At 41.5% G+C, this 20,143-nt stretch overlaps 2 protein-coding genes across 8 annotated transcripts in view; both read right to left on the reverse strand.

Annotated features, from left to right (window-relative positions):
* Positions 1 to 413: 413 nt before the first annotated feature.
* LOC118285040 (MARVEL domain-containing protein 2) lies at positions 414 to 13,331 on the reverse strand. 5 transcript variants are annotated; one of them, XM_035608339.2, is made up of 8 exons: positions 13,224 to 13,331; positions 10,393 to 10,451; positions 8,576 to 9,547; positions 7,238 to 7,458; positions 4,613 to 4,800; positions 4,170 to 4,341; positions 2,545 to 2,595; positions 414 to 1,709 (listed from the first exon to the last, which is right to left on the reverse strand). In XM_035608339.2, exons 3-8 carry the CDS (start codon positions 9,528 to 9,530, stop codon positions 1,590 to 1,592), a joined length of 1,707 nt encoding a protein of 568 aa, XP_035464232.1. In that variant the 5' UTR covers positions 9,531 to 9,547; positions 10,393 to 10,451; positions 13,224 to 13,331; the 3' UTR covers positions 414 to 1,589. The 5 variants fall into 5 exon arrangements, with proteins under 5 accessions (XP_035464232.1, XP_035464231.1, XP_035464234.1 ...); XM_035608338.2 differs by having other exon boundaries at positions 10,360 to 10,451; positions 13,224 to 13,327; XM_035608341.2 differs by lacking the exon at positions 13,224 to 13,331 and adding an exon at positions 12,766 to 13,203.
* Positions 13,332 to 14,288: 957 nt separating this feature from the next.
* Positions 14,289 to 20,143, reverse strand: part of LOC118284627 (phosphatidylinositol 4-kinase alpha) — a 28,378-nt gene continuing 22,523 nt past the window's right edge. For all 3 annotated transcript variants that reach the window (XM_035607485.2, XM_035607486.2, XM_035607484.2), the window contains exons 45-54: positions 19,970 to 20,040; positions 19,282 to 19,354; positions 18,996 to 19,176; positions 18,785 to 18,889; positions 18,466 to 18,591; positions 17,819 to 17,939; positions 17,463 to 17,622; positions 17,227 to 17,316; positions 17,040 to 17,123; positions 14,289 to 16,924 (exon numbers count right to left, since the gene is read on the reverse strand). In XM_035607485.2, coding sequence (XP_035463378.2) covers positions 16,873 to 16,924; positions 17,040 to 17,123; positions 17,227 to 17,316; positions 17,463 to 17,622; positions 17,819 to 17,939; positions 18,466 to 18,591; positions 18,785 to 18,889; positions 18,996 to 19,176; positions 19,282 to 19,354; positions 19,970 to 20,040 — 1,063 coding nt within the window. In that variant the 3' untranslated portion in view covers positions 14,289 to 16,872. The remainder of the gene's footprint in view (positions 16,925 to 17,039; positions 17,124 to 17,226; positions 17,317 to 17,462; positions 17,623 to 17,818; positions 17,940 to 18,465; positions 18,592 to 18,784; positions 18,890 to 18,995; positions 19,177 to 19,281; positions 19,355 to 19,969; positions 20,041 to 20,143) is intronic.

Consider the following 20,143-nt stretch of genomic DNA (forward strand, 5'->3'; position numbering starts at 1 on the left):
TGTCTCTGGACTGTGGGAGGAAGCCAGAGAACCTGGAGAGAACCCACGCATGCACAGGGAGAACATGCAAACTCCACACAGAAAGGCCCTGGTTGAACCGGGATTCGAACCCAGAACCTTCTTGCTGTAAGGTGAAAGTGCTAACCACTACACTTGATTAAGTAAAAAGTTGTTGATACTAAAGTTGCTTGTTTTGTCAAAGACTCAAAGATACTCTGATTTAGCAAAAGAAAAGCAACAAGTTTCAACATCTGTACGTCTAACAAATAATTTATTTTAATATCTGTGCTAGAAAAGCACAAACAAATCAAAATTATTGCTGATTAATTTCCTGTCAACCAACCACAGATCAATCCTTTCATCTCTGTTTCCTGAACATTATATGTTCCCCAGTAAAAGAAAAAGACAACAGATGCAGTGCATGAGCAGAACTGTATTCTGAGGACAGAAAGCACCAGATTATCATTTAAATTATAAAAGAATATGGACATGTACATCAAAATATTTACAGTTATACTCACATAAGACAGCGTTTCCAGTCAATCAAGAGGTTCAGTGTTAACAGTGGTATAAAGACAAAATATTTAGGCACTGGGGATTTTTAAGTAACAAAGTACAAAATGTTTAATCTATGAAATGGAAGGACTAATACACAATAGGACATGAACATTTCCAGATTCAGACAATTGACAGTTGCATATTAAAAAAAAAACACCCACCATGTGCAATTAAAACAACCTTTACAGCAGTTCAAGAAAAACCAGCAACGTGGGATTGGGGAGTTGGGAAGATGAGAAGCCTGTATAGATAGGTGACAAACAAAAAGACTCATGTCAGTCTCCCCCGGACAGGCAACATCTCCACATAAGTACATGCAAACATTCACATCGGATACCAGTCATTTCAGAAATTAAGTGGTTAGCCTCTGATATAATTATAGTCACAGTATCACACACACAAATGCAAAAAAATCCCTTTGCATATCAGCCCATTTTAGAGGAAAGGTTTCACATTTAAAAAATGTGTATTCGCTTTCTGGCAGAGCATTGGATGAGAAGGTAATTCCAAAGCTACAGCCAGGGGGCACCTCTAAAGCTCAATGTCACATTACATCTTGTTTCTTGGCTCTGTAAAAAGTGTAAAAATGACAGTTAGCTGTTTTTCAGAGGATCATTATGTCGGACCATTTCTACTTCTGGGGAAATAATCCTGCACATGACGCCACGCAAAATAGCTAAATGTCATTTTTATACGAGAACAAGATGTAACGTGTTAGTTGTGAACGATGTAGTCTTTGTGGTAGGCTAAGATTTCTCATTAAGACATATTCCTTTAAGCATTACACATTCTACCCCTTTGGTTCTATGTGTGGCCTTTAAATTAACTCAAACAAAAAAAACTGCTGATAAACATTTGTCCCAAGATTTAGAAAGAGAAAGCAGGCCGAAATTCCCTCTGGTGCTCCTGTGTTCTCGACTAGGTTTCACCCTGTGGTGAAAATGTTATGTTCACCGGCAGGACCTGCTTAGCCGTCAGCATTAGTTCTGTTTGTGTGCAGTGGTGTTCCAGGGTAGCGACGCCTCAGGGGTCTATTCATATCCGTCGTTCCACTCCATGACTTTGTCGTACTCTTGGATCTTCTGCTTGATGTGAGAGAGTTTGCTCTTCAGGTACTCGCAGCGCTCCTTCTTCTCCAGGAAAGTCGGGTCCTGGGATGGAGGAGCAGAAACAGACAGGAATGAAAAGCAAATTCAAGTTTCATCTCCTTTCAACTGTTTAAGAGCAGTTACTCACATGAAAACCACAATACATTTAGGGAATAACACTGGTGATACTCAATGAGCGAATTGATCCTACCAACATGTCATTTGAATGAGTCCTGTGCCTAAGAGCTCGACTGTTCTATCAAAACTTGAACTGCCACTGAAAAATGTCCGAAACAAAAGTAGTTTCCTTCTTATGGAGTAATGTTATGGAAATTAGGTCACAGAGGAAACAAATATATTGCAGCCAAAAGTTGTTGTTATTTTAGAAGTATAATGAAAGTATACTTATAGTTATATTTATTTCAATACAGAAAATGATTGAATTTCAAGAAAACAAAAATATAAAAAACGAACATTACCGTTTCTTGATAAAAGTTTTTGAATTTTACTCCGTAAAGAAAACATACTCACTATTTGGCTAAGTCAAACTCGTTACCATGGGACTACAGAAAAAATGAAAATGTCATGAAACCCAAAATATTAAAAGGTAACACTTCACTAACTGATCAACACCAGTTTTGCTCCGGAAAATAAATGATGACTGACAGATGGACATAGTTCTGGTAAGTTGTTATCCAGTATGCTACCAGAAGTTGAAACTTTTTGTTTTTAACCCAATCAATATTCAAATACCCAGTATGTTATTGTCTGCCACTAAAGTATTATGGGATCATGGGAATTGTAGTTTCTATTGAGGTCAGCTTCTCTTGGTTAGGATTCCTTCAGTGTTTCTCTGACGCTGCTCAGGAGAAACAAAGGACGGAAAAAAACGACTCACATTTTTCTTCCTCTGGTATTCCTGAAGGATTCTGGAGATGCGATCAACCTCCTGCAACAAGAGAAGAAGAGACCGTATTATATTAATGATGCCGTAAAAAAATCTAAATAAATCTGCCCTCTGGGTGGAGCAGAGAAGGAATTTGAGGGTGGAGGGGAAGTAGAGAGGGAACAGGAAGTGCAAGCAGGAAGTTACAGAATAGGGAAATGAGGTACACTTCACTAAACATGCAACAAAAAGACTGGGTGCAGCATTTCCACTCTCATAAAATCATACTGTGTGGTTTATGATGACGCAAAGAAGCAGTGAAGTGGCCATACCTATTGTATAACAACGGTGGGAACAGTGGCTGATGTGATTGGCATGTTGCCATTGGGTGACTCAAACAGAGCGCATCATCACACATTTATATATTTAAGAATATTTAAACCTGTTAAAATTTTATACGTTAAATTCCAAGTTCCAATTAACTGCCCAAGCAGTTAAATGATCTGTTATCGTTGACCGTCATATTGTGGTTTTTCTAAAGGAAAAGAAAAACGGTTCTGTCACAGTTTCGGCACCGGTTCCGTTTTAAAAGTATTTATTTAGTACCGGTATCGGGAAAAACCTTAACCATGCGCAACCCTAATGCAGCATACAGGACATGAAAACTGTCTGGAGGCTCTGAAAACTTCTCCAGCTGCTTCTTACTTTTAATAATGTGATTGTTCATGAACACACTTACTTATGGTAATGTCACGAGGGATTCTGTTTCTGTGTTTGAAGGGGCTACGGTTCAGCTAATGTCACATACAACTGAGACATCACTCTCAAAAAATAAAGACAACTTCCGCTTGGCGCTGGAGGAAAAAGTCATGACATCACTAAATTTATTAGGACACATCTTTCTGACACGTCTGGGAAAGATGAAAAATTTCATAGCAATCATGTTAACAACTGTGAGGAACTTTAAAATGTGATGGGAGCTTTTTTTAAACTACTTTAAGGGGCAGTAAAAGATTCTAAATCAATACATGTTTTGTAAAAATCAGCTAATATTTCCTAACTGTCGGTTCTGTGTGTGCGCGCCCCAAATTTTTGGGGGGGTTTTCGGTGCAGCCCAGGCTCCGTAAAACGGAAACAAAACAAATACAAGAGACGTGCTTAGTGGGAGGTGTTGCTACTCCACGGTTTAGGACTAGTGGTTGGTACGTCGGTCTCCCATAACCGTTGTCACGGGTTCGAACAAAGACATAAAAATAAACTGTGTCTCAGCCTCTGCTGCTTCAATTCTGACCAGACTTCAAGTACAGGCCATTCATACATATGGATTCAAAAAGCTGGCGCAGTGACAGCTGATATTCACTGTGAATGAGATCAGGCTATGCTGCCCAATTCTCGATGACGTGTCTTTAATTAGTTACTGGGACATGGCTAGAACTGGCTAGTCTTATGGTTTTTATGCCTGCCACAAGAAACAATAAACACACAAATGGGCAAAAGATGTCCTCACAACCATGCCGTATTGTGGCAGATCGCTAAATCAGACGGCCTCACAGATACATGGGCGTGGAGAGAGTGAGAGACACGTCATGACAAAAGATACAACAAAGAAAACAACACTGGTACTGGTAACTAATCACCATCTGGCTGGTGGGGTGCTGGGGCAGACTGCGCATCATGGCGTCCATCTCGTCAAACTTCTTGGCGGTGGCCTGCACGTCCGAGTGGATCTCCTTGTACTCTGCATACTGGTCGTTGAACACAGCTCGGTACTGGTCCCGCTCCTCGTCCGTCTTTATTGATGGGTACTTACTGCAGGGGAACACACAGATTGTCTGTCTCACGTACAAGATCACACAGGCTTTAGCTCCCTGGACCAAATCGCACTACATTTTTTTTTAACTGTACCAGAGTGATTCTTGTATTTTACGTACTGTATGTGTACAGTAGCTCTGAAATGGAAATATTGAATGGTGAAAAACACTTGGCTGAGAAAATAATAGGCGGACCAGCTTCATTGATAAAGAAAGTAGTCAACAGTTGCAGCCCTACTGTGCTCCTTGTTTTTCTTAGAATCACTTACGCAATATAGTCGGGCACGATAACAGGTTTTGGAATGTGTCCCGATGGAATAGCTCCCTGTAAAATCTTTGCTGGAGCTGCTTTTGGAGCCGCCTGGATGGGAAAGACTGACGAGTCTTCTTCTGGAGTTTTGTGAGCAAGAGCTGGAGCAACCAATGAACGTGCAGCTTGCATCTCAGAGGGCAGCATCTGTGCAGGAAAAACAAACATGTACCCATCATCAATCCATTATCTATACTGCTTTATCCTTTGGGGGGGGGCACAACAATGCCCACTATGCTGCTTATCAGATTATGAATAACAATATTAAAAATTTTACTGTTAAGGGAATAGTTTAACTATTTGGGAAATATTAGCTTCTTTGACAGAGTTGACTTGAGGTGATCAATACCACGACAATATCTTACAGAAAATACACGGCTACAGCCAGAAGACCGTTGGCTAATTGTAGCATTTTAGCATAGACTAAAATGCAAGGATGCACGATATTGTATTTTTTTGCGATATCTGATATTGTACAACTTATTTGGCCGATAACCAATATCAATACCGATATATAAATAGATATATACTCTTTTTCCCCCACACCTAAATGCATGGATCATCAAGTCTCTTCTGTAGTGGAATTAACATACTATTATGCATACTCTTATCCTATTGGCCCATGGGCAAATGCAGACATAAACTACAAAGCTTAAAATTATATAAAATATTCTTTCCTTGAGCAAAATAAGAAACTTAAGTATAAGAATACTTAAATATGATGTTATTTAAAACATCCCATATTTATTTATGACAATTGCTATCAAACAAAACAAGTAAGATACATCCTACTTAAAACAGGCTTGGAGGATGCTCTCCCTGAGACTATCACAACAATAATACCCACCATAAAGTGACAAAGCAACTAAACATAACTTCTGTTCACAGGGAAGATTGGAAAAGTGCATTTTACAACTTTACAGCTATTAAACCCAAATAAAATAACAGTGTACCTTTACAGTAAATATACCAAATTGAGTAGACTACATGTGCGTATCAGACTACAGCTTCAACTCAAAATTAACTGAAAAAAGAAGGCCACTATGTGAATATACAATCTTTAAAATTATTAACTTAAGTCTAGGCTCAATCTGCACTGCATTGAGATGTGCAAAAAAATCACAAAAAGTGCAAAACAATATAAGCAGCTTCAGTCCCTACTAGGGATTTTTTGCCGATATTAAATTTAAAATTCAATATATGCCGATATTATCGTGCATCCCAAATAAAATGTGCTCATAAGGCTGGACTTTATTAAACACAAACAGTGTATTCTGTGCTGGTCTATAGTTCGTTTGTTTTTTTGGTCTCTTGAAGGATTTTTTTTCCTGACAGTTACAGAAGAACAAATAATATTATCAAGCTGGACTCGCAGCCGGTAAGCTTGGCACAAACAGTGGAGGAACAGGAGGAAAAAAAAATACATCAGCCGAGGCAGATTCTTTTACCCTTAAACAGAGCCAGGCTGTTTCTAGTCCTCATGCCAGGTTAATGCCTCGGGAACACTCCACGATTTTCAAAGTCGTCCGATTGCTGTACCATTCATACTACACGACGTGCTATCTTGTAATCGCAGGCTTTCGGTCGTTATGCTGTTCACACTACGTGACTCATCTGTGACAGGGGGTTCACACACTACACGATCCGTCACCAGGAGATATGTCTCCAACATACGTTTTGTCAAGAAAACAAACGTGAAAAGTGACACAGGAAAATGTGCGATACACGCGCAAAACAGGAATTGTTTATCACTTTCACGATGAACGTCAAAAAGAAACTATGTTCAATATATTGCAGGATACTCTTATGTTGACATGTCAGAAGCAGGAAGTGCGGTTAGCTTTAATATGTGGTTCCGCAAATAAATAAAGTCAGCTCGAGGTTACGCTGATCATCTGTGAAAATGCATCAGAAACAAGACATATAGTCTGTGCGATGATTTGTTCGGAAACACGGAAAAAGAAAAGGCAAAGAATATGGCCTGCTGGATATCTGAAAAGTGTCGGCGAGGCCTCGTGAGTCACTTTGATCGCGTCGTTGCTAATTCACACATAACGTTCAAGGTGCAATTTACGAGCCCCAGTTTCACGCTGATTTTCATTCGAATTGCCACAGCTCCAAGATGATCAAACAATTGCAGACTGTGTTGCTTTCATAAGAAGAAAAGGGCTACATAAGCAGCCTTTCAGGATTAAACCATTTATTTTTGCTAGCAGGATGGACGACCTATGACAACCGGGAGTTGTTCCGAAAACACTCGTCCAACCTAAAGGAGACTAGGTCAGTCGGCTCTGATCTTGATTGATATCAAAGACGTTCCCGGTGAGAGTAAACAGCTCACATCATTGTGTTTAACACTTGAGGCTCTGTGTGTGTGTGAACATATAAGAGTCGGCATATTTCAGTATGTTTAGTTAAAATTATTTTAAATGCTGAAAATGCAAGCTTTTTATGTTCATTACTAATTCATTTAGGCTAATAAGGTGCAGATTTTGTTATTCAAGATATAACAGGAAATTCCAGGATCCCAAGACTCGAGCTTCTGAACAAAACCAAACACACGTACAGCTGCCGGAGATCTTACCTCCTGGCCGTACCTCTCCCGGTATCTGCGTGCAGCTTCATGTCTCCACAGCTTGAGACACACGATGGCTCCGATCAGGTACACGAGCAAAGTGACAAACAGAAAGATGATGGCAGCTGTCTGGCCAGCCTCTGTTCTGCAGAACGCCCCATTAATGCCGTTGTTGAAGACTGGGAGGGAGCAGAGCCCTCCACGAGTTGTGTCGCGGACATAGACGATGCCTGGCAACAGAAAGCAGACATGCCACAATAAATACAGTTTAAATGTATCTAGATACAAAGATACTGTTTCTACTTGTACACATTTTGAAATATTTGTCTGCCAAATCAGTAAAATGGTGAAAGGCCTTTTTGTTTTGGTGCTCACATCATTGAAAAAGTGATATTTGATCTCTTTCCAGCAGCAGTGAAAGAAGAACTCAGTTCATTTATTTAGGTAGTAATGTTATGGAGCAAATGTATGGAAGCATAATGCATTCACTTAGGGGAAGCATTTTTTTGTGATGAATTTCAGTATAAGTGATGGGTGAAGTGTAAGTGGAAAGCGACAGTTTGTTTAGCTGAAGCTAATGAGGCTACAGTAGTGTGGTAGACAATCAAGTGGTGCTCTTGCAAAATTTAGCTTTTTATTGTAGCAAACTTCGAGCATGGCTAGTAAGACTAATAGTCAGATGCATATTAGTCTGGGACCTCACAGTTCATTTTGAATTTCCAAGAGGTGTTACCAGCGGACGCAGACCAAAAGGCCTCAAGGCGCGATCGGATAGAGCGACACGAAAATGTCAACAGACCAGAAAAGAGAAGAGATGTCTGTGATGATGATTCAACAATGTCTATGAATGAGTGTTGCTGTTTTTGCGAGAAATGTGAAGATATCAGGTACTTAGTCAAATGCTCATTCATCAGCTGCAGCCTTGGTTGTTTACAAAAGTCGCTTCTCTCCGCGTTGAGGTATAAACCCCGCCCATTATCAGATACACGGTTGTGATTGGACCGGCAAGATTTCTGCCAGATGGAAATCACTTCCCAATAGAGGGGATCCAGACTGTATTCTGGCAGAGCAAGCTCCTAGAATTCATCTGGGTCCCAGGCTAGCAAACTTCCTCTTTGAGAAAAAGATTAGTTTCTGTATATATCTAATATATACAGTATTCAGCAAATTATTTGGCAGCTGAATATCTTTGGATTTTGGACTGTTGGTCGGACAAAACAACACATTTCAAGATGTCTAACATAATCTCAAAATTACATAATACTACATTAATATGTATTATATGCAAATTAATGTTTGCCAACAGCAAAAATGTGTTTGTTATTTGGGTATTGAGCTGTTACCCACCTGCTGCCATGTACAGCAATGCCAGGGCCAGGTTGATGGTAAACTCTGTCAGGGGCCACCACTTGGAGTCCAGCAGGATGGTGCGGTAGTACATGGTCATTCCCAGCACTAATACAATCACAGTCACCAGCCAGGCCAGCCCAGCCACCACCAACACAAACGGGGTCTTGGGGCCTGAGTAGTAGCTCCCGCCTGTGCCTGCGCCAAAGTAACCGGATCCGTACGCTCCCCCGGGAGACGAGTATCCAAACATGTTGAACCACTCGTTGTCTTTGTGGATGTAGGCACAGACGCAGGCGAACACAGCGGCTCCCAGCAGGAGCTCCACGCAGCCTAGAATCCTCAGCAGCCCCGACCAGGACTTCATGTAGTCGTAGCGCTGATGATACTCCTCCACTCGCTCGCTGTAGGTCAGACCTGTCCGGTAGGTGCGCCCCGACACAGAATCTTGAGGATCCTGTGCTTCCAGAAGCTCCTTTCTGGAGTTGTAGCTGCCACCTGAGCCCCCATAGGGATCCCGGTACGATCCAGGAACAGAGGGGGAGTGCGGCGGAGAGCAGCGCACCCCCTCAGTGGTACTGTTGTTGTTGTTACAGGAGGAGGCAGGCATGGACCATGGACCGCTACTGCTGCGGTTGCTTCCTCTGAAGAAGTTCTTCCAGGAGTCAGGGATGAAGCGGTGGACTGGCTTGATGTCTACAGCGGGGTCGTGGTCTGGGTCGCCGTTGTCCTCGCTGCCGCTGGGGTCGGACTCAGGCCCCACCGGAGGCTGCTCTGGCAGGGGTGGTGGCGGAAGGGGGTCTGCACTCCGAGCAAGATGAGGGAGTCTCTGCTCTCTCAGCGGCTGCAGATAATAGGAGTCTTCGCGGGGTAAGGAGCCGTGTGGGACCTGATCATAGTGGGGCGCCTGGCGGACACGCTCAGTGCGTCCATGAAAGCCTCCTCCATGGGACATGAGGATAGTGGTGGTCCCTGAGAGCGTACACACACACACACACACACACACGCACACATTATTGTTTTAATGTGTTTCAATTTACTACATTTTCAGAATAAAGGGATAACAGAACAGCTGCGGTCATCTAGTTTTATCACAGCTGAATCAATTAAGTCCTTTTTCCAGAATATAAACAAAACATTTGCTGGTTTCAGCTTACAAAATGTAAATTTTCTCAATGTCATTACATTGTGAACTGAACATCTTTGGGTTTTGGACTGTTGCACATTTCTAAGGGTCCAAAGTGAGGAATTCAAATTGCTTGTTTTGCTCAAAACAACTGTCTAAAACCCAAATATTTTCCAATTGTTATCCAATAAGACAAAGGAAATCAGTAGTTAGCCACACCACCACCTGAATTAATGGGTTTAGCTCATATTATGACAGAATCACTAACAGAACTGAGAAGGCAAACAGGAAATATGAAAAGGAAGAAACCAAAAGAACAACGTCATTTTATTTAAAAGAAAGAAAACTAACCCCAAGACCTGAAGTCACCACAGAAAACACCATGAGAGATCATGAGTGAAGACATTATCCCACCATCCTCCATGCAGGCTGTATTAAGAATGCATTTTTATGCTGCAACAATATTGAGTAGCAGCTGGATTGCCCCTTTTCTCGATTGCTCCCATATTGTTTCCAGGGCAGCTCAACTTCAACAGAAGCTGCTGCAGACAGCACAAAAATACATTCTGAACATCCAACCAACCCTTAGAAAACCCCATTTCTTTAAGTGGATTTGATGTGGAGAGGTTAAAAAATGATATGAACTGAGCTTGAATACCTCTTTCACACGCAGTCACTCAACACGACTTACATTGGCCTGCAGGTCAGAATGCAAACCTGGTGTGAACGTACAGTTTGCAGAGGAATGACCTGCAGAGTACAAGGAAAAAGGTTTGAGGTGTGAAGGCAACAGGAAGTGGATGCTCTGAATTGCACATAATGATGTTAGACTGTAAAGCAACAGACCAAAGTCTGTAAACTAAACACACAAAAAACTGTTCCACAAGACCGGAGCTTCCTACATTTGCTGAAGATGATGTGACATGATGGAAAGCTCCAACACACAGCTGTAAAACAGCCCATGATTAGATTACGGTTTTTTTTACTGTCAATTTTCACTGATTATGAAACAAAACAGTAGAGAAGTAGGAAAAAGCTAATATTTGAAATTTTTGTTTGATAAATGACCTCAGTGCAAATTATTTTTTAATGAATAGCTAAATAGCTACAGCTAATAATTATTCAATCACTAGATTGTTTTGTGTTTGGATAGATGACAGGAGAGGTGCTGCTGTTAAAAGAATGTGTATGCTCACTAAACCATCTCTGTATAAAATAGGGAAACCATGCTGGGCTGAAGATTACTCTTAATAAAGAATAACTTATATTATCAGTAAACAAATAACTGCATAGTCCATAAAATGACAAAAAAATTGTGAAAAACAGGTGATTTGTTTTGACCAATCAACAGCCCAAATCCCACAGATATGTGATGACATTAATATAAAAAGAGATTTTTTGTAACTGATTAGCAGCTTTTTTTATTAAGTGAAAATTGATTTACAGTATTAATCATTTTTATAACATCAAATAACTAATTAAAACCAAACTCTCTCAAAACAATGAAAACTTGATCAGTGTGATAAGATCTACCTAAACTGACAAAACCTTCTTTAACAAAAATGTATTCATTGTGTACTTTGACCTTTTAGTTTCGTCTCTGTCCCATCTGCTAACATGGTGGAGGCGGGTTTATGGCTTATATTGCACCCAGCCAAAAGAGGGCGATCAAGATTATTTGGCTTCACTTTTGGGAGCTGTCATGACGTATATATCTTTATATATTGGCCTGAAGTGAAATGCTGAGAAGTTTCACACTGCTGGATTTGTTAGAAATGCAGAAACATGCATTGTCACACGATGGCTTCACTTTTTTTTTTTTTTTAACAACAAAACTGTTCCGACTGTTCTCTTTGCCGACATGTTGCAGTTCAACACAACAGTTGATCTCACATCCAAAATCACCTACAGGAACTACAACACTTCATGCACACTTGAGGATTAACTCTTGGACCAGAGCACTGACAACAGGGAAACTATCACTGACCTAAAACACTCGAACAACAAGTGGCATTACAATACTGATCACAATGAATTTAATCTCATATATTTCTTTTGCATAAATTAATTTATATTGCATGGTTTGTGTTACCGTACAGAAATAAGGTGCTTCTCAAGCTTTGCAGAGAGCACAAAACAAAACTGAAGTGATTCCCGTAATGGAACACAACACTAAGTATATTCACGATACATACTTGTACAGTATAGACCCTATAATCCCTCTCTGACAGTCTTCTGCAGACCTGTCCAGACACCCAGCGTCCATTGCATCAAACGGAGACAGCTGACCACCTCCACGAGGAGAAAAAGTTCCTCTGTGAGGCATTGAGACGGAGGGGAAGCTGGAAGGAAAAGTGACCCCGACCCTGAGATGGGCTGCGAACCAGTGACTGAGCAGCGCGCGAGGCCTGTGCAACAAGACCAAAATCAAAAAGGACACAGAGGTCATTTCCTAACCAGATAACCACACAAGTCCTGACTCGTTACTCATGCGGCTCCTCAACAGTGTGAACTGTGGTCATGTCTCGGCAGGTGGAGGTTGCTATAGCAACTGTGATCTCCTTCCATCCTCCTGAGTCTTCTTACAGTATGTTGTACATATGACAAAAGCCTCTCGCAACTGAGTCTGGGGTTTGTTCTGAGCTCTCAACTGTACTTTGGTGGCTCCCATCCGCAGACTCTCTACAAGTACCACTTCTAAAACCATTTTTTAAAAATTAATATTAATTTATTATTATAGACTAAAGTCCGGGAGAAAGATGATTATTATCATTGTTGTCAGCATTATTATTGTCATTATTAACTGAGGCTGTTACGATAGCTACTATTATTATTGATTCACCATTACACCTATGGTATTACTGTTATTACCTTACCACACACACACACACTTTAACAGAGAATCTGTTTGGTTTCTCTCCATAACATTCTATTATTTTAATGCGAGATCATGTGCGTGACGCGGTACAAATTTAAGTGAATTCAATTTTCATAACCAGGGAGCGACAGTTCAGTCCCCACTACGTGCCGCTGCGCTGAGAGTGAACCGAGTATTGAGGGGTACCTGTAGAGAAGCATGAATCATAGAACAGCAGAGCAGAATATCTGAGAACGATTCCCCTCGGGGCCTAGTGACCGTCCAGCCGCCCTGTGGCGCCAACGGCCGCTGGCACACCGCCCACAGGGCTCGGCCCGGGAGAAAGTCCACTCTCCACCTCGTTCCCCCTCCGCTTCTCTTAACTACTTCGCGGAGCTCTTTTCTCGCACGTCGCTGTGCTGCACTGTTGGTTTTTGTTCGCACCAGTTCGGTCACCATAGCGGCGGCGGCGGCGGCGGAGGAGGAGGAGGAGGAGGCAAAGTTCCCTCGGAAGAAGCCCAACTAATGCCACGTTCCCCGCGGTGTTCTCCAAACACAACGTGGACAGTTCAAATCACAACAACTTCCAAAGAGTGAATGCCGGACCGGGGACTCCGCTCGGCGCGTCGAGCCCGGGACGCGAGTGCAGCCTGTGGCTCGCCTACCTTGTTCGCTTGCCTTCCTCCTCTCCGTCTTCCTCTCTCTCCCATTTCTGTAACACGACACCGCAGGTTTCCCCTCGGACCCGCCCACGTGACCTGCCCATCCCTCTGACGTCACCCCGCCCTGCACAGAGGAGCAGCTTATCTTACCTGAGAGAGGAGGCGCCGTGGCAACGGCACACCTGGTCCCGTGACCGACCCATCAGCGGGTATCGCGATGAAATACGTGGGTGAGTGGATAGATGGATTACTAATACAAAACTAACATCTTGGAATATTTATACATATAATCTATAGATGTTTTTGAAGATCTACAATCAAACCATGATATCAGAAAAAAATCTCTGCATTTATGTTGCATGGATAGATAGATAGATAGATAGATGTAAAAAATTAAATCTTTATAAACGAATATATACATACATATACATATATATATATACATACACACACACACACACACACACACATATATATATATATATACATACATATATACACTTATACATCTATCTATTTAATCTATCAATTTATGCAACATACAGGTTATTTTTTATAATATTATAATATATATATATATACAGTAATTTCCAAAGGCATTTTTTTTATTGATTGTGCTTTGGAAAACTTTACATTTAAAAATAGTCTGTGTATTCTTTCTTTAATTCCAATGTATTCAATTATTTAGGAATCCATTCATACCAAGCATGTGATATAAGACTTACACCATTTAAATACATCCTACATTATGACATCGGACTCAACATTATCGTAAAATGATAGAATAGCACCATGTCAGTGACTTTAGTGAGTTTCAAAACTGGTAGGTTAGCACTAGGTGACACTGTGTCGTCACATCATGTGATAGATTCAGTGTAGGATGACGGAAAAAGTGAATGACTGATTCATTGACAGTATTTAACCCCCTGCTTTGGCTTTAATCTCACAATAAAGTTTCTCATTTCAAAACCCCTCATGCTTTAATGCCTAAATATGGCTTCAAATATGAAAATATCTGGTTACCTTTACACATCATATACACAAAAGACACAAGGAGCCTGCAGCTGATGAATGTTCACACATTTAATCTGAAAATGAGTTTCCACACATCAGAATAAAGTCTGAAATACATCTCAACCAGCAATGATGATGTCGCTAAAAATGGAGAAATTGCAAACAACACACACACAGTAACAGTGGACATTTAGGGATGTCTAAAATATTTCAAATAACAGCCACAATAAAATCAACTACATTAAAAATGGCTTTGTCAAGTAGTAATCAAAACAATGACACAGTCTGTGTTCATGATCACACAAATAACTTCTGTATATTCAAATGTGTTGGTAGTAAGTTATAGCTGCAACATAAAACACTTTTACACAAGGACCGGTCTGGAGGGAATTACAGCAATTTCATTTGTTGAACACAACACAAACAGTATCAATGTACATGAATATATTGCATAAAGTAGTTGTTGTTTTTTTTCATCAAGTATAACTACAGTTTCTACGTATGGCAGGAGAAAATGGCTTTTAAGGTTTAATCATCATCTGCAAAGGTATCAGCACGATCATCCAACAAAAACCTGAACCCGAGAGGTTTGATCTAAATCTTACACTCTCGGAGGAATGTTTCCGGACAGGGTTAAACGTACTATAAAGGGTGGGCAGACACATGTATTCTGATACAGGACCGAAATTCTGTACATGTCAATGTATCTGTGGAGCTCCTGGTCTGCCCTGTGTGCTGGATCAGCTCTTCCCTTCTCTTTTCCACTACAGGAACTTAACGACCCATAGCTTAACCTGTAGCCATTGTCACAGCTTCTGCTTTTGTTTCCACCATTTCCTCAGCTCTGGAGCTCAACAGAGAAGGAATGCAAATGCTTTCTGGGTTATAGATTCATTCAAAGATTTAAAAGAAAGTTCTAGGATTGCCCATAAGCACATATGGGTTGCTTTAACGCTTGACGCTGGGTGTGTCTGAGGCTTAGTGCTGGTGCAATCATTATAAAAATGTCCCCATTTGGAACGCACAACATGGCCGGCTTGATATTCGTGCTGACGTGCCATGCTAGCTGTCCACGCAACGCCGAAGAAAAGTAGGCGAGAAATAAGCTCCACAACCAGAGGAACACACAGTAGGTTCACCAGCAGCCTCTGCCTCCTCTCTCCAGGCTCATTTTCATGTCTGATGTCAATGAGTAAATGTGATTTGATTGGCTTACGCCTGCGCGCGAATGATTGTAAAAGTGCCTGTGCTGCCACTTAAAAAAAGCTTTTTTCAAATTCTAGCACACAGCGCACACAAAGCAACGCAATGGAACCGCGAAGCAGTTCAGCGCCGCATGACGTCACCAAATTCAAAGTGAATGAGGAGCGTTTCCATTAAAGCCTGCCACGCAGTCGTGTGAGGGCTCCGGCTACAGATGTAATGATATGAACATTTACCATCATGGATAAAGTGACACTGTTATCACAGTTAGCAGTATTATCACGGTATTGTTAAAATATGATAAAAATGTGTAAGCAGTACTGATACATAAACCTTTCGAAAGAACAGCACAGCCGTTCATCATGCACCTGCACGCGAGCTGGACAGTATTTATCGGGTTAATCTACTGTGGTAATCAACCACTGTTTTAATGATAATTCAAATTTGAAACTGTAGAACTAACCGCTAACTGCCCCCTCTGTCTCCAGAGGGGGCAGTTCCATTGTTGTGTGGTCCACAAGTACAATCACCTACCAAACGGTGCATAAACACTACAGGGGTTTTCCTGCTATCTCTTCCTCAGAGGCAGATCTTAAATTTTGAAAAAGGCAGAAGCATCAAATTCTTACCCGTTCATTAAAAGTTTGAGTTATGGGTTGCCAAGTTCCTGTAGTGGCACAATGCCTCTCTATAACAGATTTCACCTAAAAGCTGAAATGACGAAGTGTGAAGTGACTTATGAGGGAAAGTGTCAAAGCGGCACTAAACCTCTGATAAATAGGTTCACATATAATTCTACGAGTTCCATGTAAATCACAGAAGAAAAAAAACACCTGTGATCTTCTACAGTAAATTCTAAACACCTTCACCTTGCTAAAGACTACTGTTAAACTAAAAGCTGATTGACTCCTGCGCTGAATTATAATCGACTAAATTAAAACTACTGAAATTCAATTTATCAGTTGATTACACTGCACATGTTTTTAATCTCTGAATGTCAGGCAGGCGACGAAGATTAAATACTGTGATCTATAAAGTGCATAAAAGTGAATAACAGCATAGTAACAGAATGATAACTATAACAGCTGCTTGGACAAACATGATAAATATGGCTCCTGTTATGGCCATCTTCCTCTAGTGTGATAGTTCAGTTAATGTTTGCAGAGTAAAGAATAACAGCATTAGGAAGAAAATACTTAAAGGGTGATTCAAATACCTCTTTTGGTTACAGCCTTACATTGTCCTTTACTCTCAAGTTAAACGAAGAACCGGTTAAAAACTCAAGATGTACGTTGTAGAATCAGACAGATTACAGTCAAAACTGAAGAACACGGACCAAAGTGCCACATCATCGTCTCGCTCAGAGTGAGCAGAGTGATGCACAGGTCACCTCGGTTTGCATTGCTTGTACCACAGCAGGTCCGGCGGAAGAACCTCAGTAAGGAATTTGGTTCTGGTAATACTGCAGCATGTCGTACGTTTTGCTCCTGTCAAAAACAAATTCACGAACATCAGTTAGGGAGAATCTGCGTACATTACAACTGCGTTACAGCTCAGAACTGTGTTCAGCAAATCAGCTGGTGCATAGGGTTCTTTTCTCACCTGCTGCTGAGGAAACAGCTTTGGATGACTTTGATGATGAACGCTGCCGCTTCTTTCTCACTCATTTGCGGATTAAACCGTCCTCTGATTTATAAAAAAAAATAATAAATAAAAGATACACATCAATATTTAAAGTTGAGCCTCTGATAGAAACACACATACACACACACACATCTCTTGGACTTACTTGAGGAGTTTAATGGTTTGTCCCCTGAAGCATGGTAGTCCAGTGTCCAGCATGAGGGTCACTAGAGAAACCACTGCATCCATATAGGGTCTGTATGTTCAAAGGCACACAGAACAAGAACAAGATATACTACATTATAAAGGACTAAACATGGACTTTAATCTTTAAACTATTTAGTCCAGCAACAATGACCATTGCAGAAAAACCTAACAGACTTTGTGGTTGCACTTTCTTACCGTACAGCCAGGTACCCTCTGACGCACATCTCCATGAACCATTTGAACGGTGTGGCCTCCATCTTCCCTCCCATGATCATCACCATCTCATCCGTCAGCTTGATGTCCGGCTCCCAGCCAAGGTTCCCGCCCGGAGAGCTCTCGAACATGAAGCCAAAGTCTGGAGCAAACAAGGTTTACACTGTGAAATTTCTCCGCCAGTGTCACCACGGTCCCCGGCTGCTTAACACCGTGGACGAGAACAGACGACTGTATATCCGGTGAATGAATATGAAAAGAAGCAGAGAATGATGTGAACAGTCCACACCACAGACAGAGGGGCCAACAGTCTCTATACTGTATGTATCACACTGTACCTATGTGGATGAGGTGGCCCTTGCTGTCCAGCATGATGTTGCCGTTGTGTCTGTCCTTGATCTGCAGCAGGAACAGCAGTAGGCTGTAGGCGGCCATGCTGCGAATGAAGTTGTACCGTGCCTGTAAGAAAGAACAGAGGGACACGATTGGCTGACATTCTGCGTGTGCTTGTTGACGCTACAGTCCTGGGACTCAAGGTTAAGAGTCAGGAGGACGAATACAGTGAGTGCCATCAGCAGGGACACCAACATGTAGGAACACAGTGTCAAGTCATGTTGACACTGTAATAGATATGTTGTTGAATCAGTTCTGGTGCTGTGCGTCTCCTTGTCAAACAGGAACATTGATTAAATAGATTAGCAGCTTCCATCTCTTGCCTTTTCATCCTTTCAGGAAAATTCTGAATATTTTATTATATAGATTTTTTTTTTTTTTTAACTATTAAATGATTTTACCGTGTGAACTCTGTTCTCATGACTCATTTCTATTGTGTAATAAAAACTAGGTGCTTTGTGCGTTATCCTGGGGATCCCTTTCAAAAGATCACACATATTTAACCAATGCAAACCCTGACTGTAAAATCTCAGTAGCAAATCATGAAGGTGAATAAAAGGTGGGTGTGGGGGCAGGGTCAAAACCTCCGCACCTTCTGAAAGGCAAAGGTGGATTCGTCGCCGTACTGGTTACGGAAGTAATCGTACATCCCGAAGTCCGTCTGTCTGCCGAGTTGGTCTCGGGACTTACAGTCTGGGATGCACTCGATCACGCCACACTGGGGAACAGAAAATCAGTTCATGAAAACAACATTTGATTTTGCCAGTCTCATTGTCTTTTCAGGTATGACACATTCATCACCGTATTTATTGAGATGTGGGGATGCAACAACAGGGAGCGAACAGACAATGCCGCAAACATTGGACAGGTTAAAACCATGAATTGAAAACACTTTGAATTGAAAGTCTTACCCCTGGTGCAGTAGCCACCACTCTATATGGGAAGACAAACAGATCCAGGCCCACCAGCTGAAAGATGTTCTTAAAAAGCCCGATGATCTGCAGAGCGAGCATGTCCTGTAGAGAGGAGAGAAACATGGTGGGGTCAAGGGAGAAATCTGGTCCGAGTCTCCTCCCTGACGCGTCTCAGTAAACGTGGTGCAGAGGAGAAACTGTGGGCTACCTGTCTGCAGTCGTCTCCCACTTTAAAGATGGCTGCCTGCCAGCACACCCTGCGTGACCCGTCTGGATTCTCTTCTCCGTCTTCCAGATAGTCGGAGGGGCAGCGAAGACCCTCCCTCTCTAGTTCACTCACCCCGCAGCGTTTCACCTTGAACTTGGCCAGGTAGGGCGCCTTGGCTGCACTGAAATGACGGAAAACACACTTGCATGAGACAGAGGACTCGAGCATGAATAGATACTATTAGCAGAACTCTAAGCATGAGGCATGAGTTAAAATCTTTCATTACCTCTGCATGGGTGTTCCAGATTTGTAGTCAATGTCCAGCACTATAGCTTCAGGGTTACTGGGCAGGTAACAGCCTAGAAAACACCAAGAGAAACCAACAAGAGTCGGTGGCATTTGTTTTGTTTCATAGCAGCAAATATTTACATATTCAAACTTCAATAACCGGTCTTTTCCAGACAGAAGTTAAAAAATACAGCATTGGGACACAAAGTTCTTGGAATATTACAGTGCAGAAGCACTGGAACCAAAGGAAAAATAAATTATCTTTGATCACTATACATTTATTTACTCTAATTTTTAAACTGACAGTTTAGGAGGATTTATGGAAGTATTTAAAGCTTAAGAGCAGTGAAAGATCCCTGCTGATTGTTCTGTTGGGGGAGAAATGTATCACACCACCAATGTTTACTAAAGCAGAGTGTGGCCTGCAACAGCCAGGATCATTTCACATTACTGGAAAATAGCCAAGGTGCATAGGACAATTTCCTAACATACATTAAGGACGCAACATTATATTCTCCCAACTAATAGGATATTAGTTGAGAGAATATAAGAGAATAGAGTCTTCTTTGTTCACAAAAAGTAGATGACTACTGACGCTTTTTTTTTTTTTTTTTTACACATATGTTCCCTGCAGCACAATTATCTAATTTGAACATCTATGCTGACCTATGATGGATCAGCATTACCTGGCTGGACTTTGATGTCAGACAGGGCTTTGAGACATGCTCTTTTCCTCTCATCTCCCTTTGGAACCGGCCTGAAAAGACAAACAAAAAACAAATGCATCAGGGTTTTACATTAAAGCAAAACATCTTCTGGAGGGAAGCCACTGAGTCAGAAGTTCCAAGTTGATGACTTTA

This window comes from Scophthalmus maximus, chromosome 20 (genome assembly GCF_022379125.1).
Source record: "Scophthalmus maximus strain ysfricsl-2021 chromosome 20, ASM2237912v1, whole genome shotgun sequence".
Taxonomy (NCBI): Eukaryota; Metazoa; Chordata; class Actinopteri; order Pleuronectiformes; family Scophthalmidae; genus Scophthalmus; species Scophthalmus maximus.

Excerpts from the sequence above, each read along its gene's own strand:
- LOC118285040 (XM_035608339.2), bottom strand. The coding sequence starts at position 9,530 with ATGTCCCATGGAGGAGGCTTTCATGGACGCACTGAGCGTGTCCGCCAG. Across the intron at positions 4,801-7,237 it reads GGGAGAGGTACGGCCAGGAG|ATGCTGCCCTCTGAGATGCA; the intron begins GTAAGATCTCCG and ends TTTCCTGCACAG. Across the intron at positions 4,342-4,612 it reads ATCGTGCCCGACTATATTGC|TAAGTACCCATCAATAAAGA; the intron begins GTAAGTGATTCT and ends GTTCCCCTGCAG.